The 5,414-nt window shown below is 49.8% G+C and overlaps 1 protein-coding gene across 1 annotated transcript in view; it reads left to right on the forward strand.

Annotated features, from left to right (window-relative positions):
* LHX4 (LIM homeobox 4) overlaps positions 1–5,414 on the forward strand; it is a 58,079-nt gene that overhangs the window by 40,026 nt on the left and 12,639 nt on the right. Inside the window, exon 3 of the mRNA XM_015427322.1 lies at positions 3,147–3,349. Coding sequence (XP_015282808.1) covers positions 3,147–3,349 — 203 coding nt within the window. The remainder of the gene's footprint in view (positions 1–3,146; positions 3,350–5,414) is intronic.

Here is a 5,414-nt window from a genome sequence, read left to right on the forward strand (position 1 = left end):
GAAGCAGAGTTAGTTTTTATACCCCCACTTTTCTCTACCCGAAGGAATCTCAGAGCTGCTTACAATCGCCTTCCCTTCCTCTCCCCACAAGAGGCACCTTGTGAGTCAGGTGGGGCTGAGAGAGTTCTGAGAGAGAGAAGTGTGACTGGCCCAAGGCCACCCAGCAGGCTTCATGTGGAGGAGTGGAGAATCAAGCCCAGTTTTTCAGATTACAGTCCACCACTCTTCACCACCACACCAGGCAGGAGTCCAGTTTCTCCTTACAAAGGGACTCACAGGCATGCCCGAAAAATATTTGAGAGCATGTGTTCTTTCTTGGGCATGTTTGCAGGGATGCTCACATACTAGGCGCATGGTGCCAGGTACTGTTATTATGGTATGCTGGAGTGGGGACCCTTGTACGTTAATCTGGCATGCATCATCCTATCAGCGGCCCCAACTAAATTATAGTATTGGTGGTGGAAAGCACCATCAAGTTGCAGCTGACTTGTGGTGACCCTGGGGTTTTTAAGGCAAGAGATGGACAGAGGTGGTTTGCCATTGCCTTTCTCCACTTAGTAACACTGGATGTCCTTGGAGGTCTCCCATCCAAATACTAACCAGGGCTGACCCTGCTTAGCTTTCAAGTTTTGATGAGATTGGGCTAGCCTGGGCCATCCAAATCAGAGAGCCAGTTTGGTGTAGTGGCTAGGAGCACGGACTCTAATCTGGGAGAACCGGGTTTGATTTCCCGTGCCTCCACATGCAGCTGCTGGTGTGACCTTGGATTAGTCACAAGTTCTCTCGGAGCTGTTCTCTCAAGGGCAGTCCTCGAAAGAGCTCCCTCAGCCCCGCCTCCCTCACAGGGTGTCTGTTGTGGGGAGGGGGAAGGGAAAGGAGATTGTAAGCCGCTCTGAGACTCCTTCAGGTAGTGAAGGGCAGGGTATAAATCCAATCTCTTCTCCGCTTCTTCTTCAGTATTATGGTTGTTGCATGTAATTATAGTATTAATCAGTATGAAATATGGAGTGCATGCACTGCCCATCTCAAGCAGGAATACGGCTAGCAAGGAAAGGTCAGTGTGGCCTCAACAGGGCTGAAATACCTACTAGCAACTCACCTGGAGGTTCTGGTTTCCTTCCACTCCCCTTCCCTTGTGTGTTCAGCCATAGAGCTTGTAGGCTTGAAGACGCAGCCCAGCATGGGAATCTGTGTTTATATGCAGCACCTGTCGGCAGCATTGCCTTCAGCATTTTAATTGATATGAGCTGCTTTGAAAGGCTTTTTTTTTTGCCTGAAAAGTGGGATTACAAACATAACTAAATACCGACTGTTTGTTTGGGGGCAACTGCACAGGCTCAGCCGGCTAGAGTTAAGAGGTCCATTAAAACCCAAAGCTTCCTCGGATGCATTAGGCTCGCCTCTCTCCACTGAAGAAGATAAAGCCCCACCGTGTGAAATGTCATGCATAATTGGGTTGATTGCTGTTTTAAACTCTGCCCCTTCCCTCCCCAAGCACTTTCTCCCAGCTTTGAGGGCTGGCCGCCTCTAAAAACTCTTCTGGCCTCTCTTGCTAATTTTGGTGAATCATTCCTTTAACTGGTTTTTGGCTGCAGGCGGAGCTGGTCCGCCTCGAGCCCCTCCCAAATTAAAATTCTGCTCCTGGGCAATCCAGGAGATGCAGAATTTTGCATCCTGCACAGATTCTGCACATGTGCTCAGTTCTAATTTTGCACATGTTTTCATTTATTTTAAAAATATGATTTATTCTGCTTTTGCTGATCTTTGGGAGGTTCGAGGGAACGGAAGCCTCACCTTCATCTAGGGTTGTCAACTCCGGCCTGGGAAGTTCCTGCAGATGTGGGGGCGATGCCTATAGAGGGGGAAATTGGGGGTGGATTTCACCTAGGATCTATGGGATACCACAGAGTTTGCCCACTGAAGCTTCCATTTTCTCCAGGGGAACTGATCTCTGTCATTTGGAGAACCGTTGTCATTCTGGGAGGACTCTAGGACCCACCTGGAGGTTGGCAACCCTACCTCCAACCCCTGAAAAGTAATGAGTATTATAAGGCGGCTCATTTGGAGAGCATTACTCCATTGCTGGATAATGCCAGGCCTGGTGGTCTTTTATCCGATAAGAACGCTAAGATCTCTTGTCAAGTAGCTAGATTTTGTGCACTGGCGCTGAGGTTATGGAAACTGTATTTTAATTAGGTTTTAAATTCTAGTTTTTTAATTTTAGTACATTTTGTATTCTGTATGTTTGTAAAATCTTCTAGTATAACTGTATGTATATGGCTGGTCTAGCGACCATAGTAAAATTCTGAATCTGAACCCCAGAAAGTTCATTCAGGAACTTCTCTGACTTCCGACTGTTCAAGGGGCCATGCACTCCCAAGGCCGTCTCCACGGCCAGGATCTTGGCTTTTGCTTTGAATGAAGGCTGAAATCCTCAGAAGTGAGACTTTGTCCCAGAGCTCCCGCTGAGCTGTGGAGTCCAGTGAGCAAAAAGTCTACTTTGTGAGCTGCTGGATTTAAAGTTGTGAGCAAGCGATTTGACTGCTGCATAAATCCATTTGCTCTGGAGCCATCCATCTTGAGCGAAGACAAAGATGTGTGAGCTGGAGGCTAAAAAACCTGTGAGCTGGCTCAAACTAACTCAGCTTAGAGGGAACACTGCTTTGCAGGGCTATTTTTGGGCAGAAACGCACAGGAACGGAGTTCCGGCTGGCTCCCAAGTTGGCCACGCCCAGCAGGAACTCATTAGCATAATAGGCCACACCCAAGAGCAGAAACTCATTAGGATTGGCTACATTAGGGGAGTATGGCCTAACATGCAAAGGAGTTCCTGCTACAAAAAAGCCCTGGGTTTTGACAACAAATAAGGTAAACAGAATAACAAGCAAAAGGTGGGTGTGGCTGGATGACCACACTTCTGGTAACATGGGGGTGCGGCCTAATGTGCTAATGAGCTGTGCTGTCAGGGGTGTGGCCCAGTATGCTAATGAGTTTCTGCTGTTGGGTGTGGCCTATTATGCTAATGAGTTCCTGCTGGGCTTTTTCTACAAAAAGAGCCCTGCAGTGCTTTGTACTCAATAGCACATCCCGCGCCTTTCCCTTGCAGCCTCTACCCAGCTCTGTCTCATTCCCTTTTTCTTTTGCAGGCGTTTCGGTACAAAATGCACAGCGTGCCAGCAGGGGATCCCCCCCACGCAGGTGGTCAGGAAAGCCCAGGACTTTGTCTACCACCTGCACTGCTTTGCTTGCATCATCTGCAACCGCCAGCTGGCCACAGGTGACGAGTTCTACCTCATGGAAGATGGGCGCCTGGTCTGCAAAGAAGATTATGAAACGGCCAAGCAGAATGGTGGGTGCTAAGTGAAAAGATACCAAAGTGCAGGGTGGCCAGATCCCCCCGGCCACTCGCGGGAAATGGGAGGTTAAGGTTGCCAGATTCAGGCAGGGAAATTCCTGGAGATGCGGGGATGGAGCCTGGAGAGGGCAGGGCCCTCCGTGGGCTACAATGCCATAGAGTCCACCCTCCCTTTTCTCCGGGGGTCTAATCTCTGTAGCCTGGAGATTTACTGTGATGTCAATTGCTGGCTTCAGCCGTAAATAAAACTACAACTAAAAAACCCCCAACCCTGTAATTCCAGGCAATCCCCAAGTCTCACCTGGAGGCTGGCATCCATAGCTGAAACAGAGAGCCCTGGCTCAGCGGTGGAGAATCTGTTTTGCATGCAGAAGGTTCTAGGTTTGATCCCTGGCATCTCCAGTTAAAAAACAACAAAACAAAACAGATCAGGTGATGTGAAAGAGCTGCTGCCAGTCAGAGTAGACAATACTGACCTTGACCGACCAAGGGTCTGGTCTGGTTCAGGCTGAAGCAGACTCATGTGTTTACAGAAGGGGGGGGGGTCTAAACGCACTTTTCATGCAATCCGATTGTGCAGGTTTGTGACTCTGGTTTGCCTGTGATGAGTCCAGCATTGCCCTCAGCAGCAAAGGATGTTGTTCACTGAATGACGGGTGGCTCTCCCTTTCTGGAATGGCTGATGTAGGTCTCCGTGCGCCGGAAGGCTGATGTTGTGTTTTTGTGCACAAGTCACTTTGGGAGAGTGCATCTGCGATGCAGGGAAAACAAGTTATCTGGGAATAAGTTCCTAACTCACCATTACAGGGCCAGTTGCTCAGATGCACCACTGCAAACACCAGGCATCCCAAGAAGGGTTGTCAACTCTGGGTCAGGAGATACCTGGAGATTTTTTTTGGGGGGGGGATCCTGGGACGAGAGGGGCTTGGGGAGGGGAGGGGCCTCAGCGGGGTATAATGCCGTGGAGTCCACACCTCAGAGCTGCCATGTTCTCCAATGGAACTGATCTCTGTCACCCGGAAATGAGTTCCGATTCCGGAAGATTTCCGGGTTCCACCTGGAGGCTGGCAACTCTAATCTCAAGCAGCAAAGCCTTTTTGTCCAACCAAAGTATGAGCTAGTGCTGGTTTGGTGTGTTCCCCCTGTGCCTTGGGGTGGTTTGGGAGCAGGGAACACTGTAGAAGAAGAAGAGAAGAGATTGGATTTATACCCCGCCCTTCACTACCCAAAGGTGTCTCAGTGTGTCTTACAATCTCCTTCCCCTCCCCACAACAGATACCTTGTGAGGCAGGTGGGGCTGAGAGAGCTCTCCTGAGAACTGCTCCTGAGAGAACACCTCTGAGAGGACTTATGACTGACCCAAGGTCACATCAGCAGCTGCATGTGGGGGAGTGGGGAATCAAACCCGGTTCTCCCAGATTAGAGACAGCGCTCCTAACCCCTACACAAACTGGAGATAGATATGGAGACCTAACTATACCCCCTAGCTGGGGGCAGGCTGTCCTGTGCCAGAGCCCCCGGTTGCCTGCAACCACTGAAGCTGTGGCACGTGTTGGCCATTTTTGTTGAACAAAGACAAGCTGCTGTGCCTCCCGGCTTTAAATGTGCTCCAGACGTGAACTGTTATCTTATATTATTTTGAGCATCTTGGGTACACAGAGGTTGGCTGGGCATTGCCATGGGGATGTGGGATCAAATATTTCACCCTTCTTGTTTGAATGACAGAGCCTACACGATTCCTGACAGGACTTTGGTAGCTGTCCCAGCAACATTTCCTTCCTGTTCCTTCTACCAGAGCCCAAGCACTGGGCTTGTAAGGGTTGCCAGGTCCCCCCTGGCCATGGTGGGGGTGGGCAGGGTTGCCAGATCCAGGTTGGGAAACTCCCGGAGATGGGGGTGGGGTGGATCCTGGGGAGGGCAAGCCATGCCCACATGTCAGCTAAGGTCCAATCGAATGCAGTACATAAAGACCAATCATTTCTCTTCCCTCCAGAACTTCCTTTGTTCTGATAGGTCTATTTACAATACCTTTCTAGACTCAAGCTCATACATTCATTAC

The sequence above is a fragment of the Gekko japonicus genome, unplaced genomic scaffold (assembly GCF_001447785.1).
Source record: "Gekko japonicus isolate JY-2015 unplaced genomic scaffold, Gekko_japonicus_V1.1 scaffold1665, whole genome shotgun sequence".
In the NCBI taxonomy this organism is placed as follows: domain Eukaryota; kingdom Metazoa; phylum Chordata; class Lepidosauria; order Squamata; family Gekkonidae; genus Gekko; species Gekko japonicus.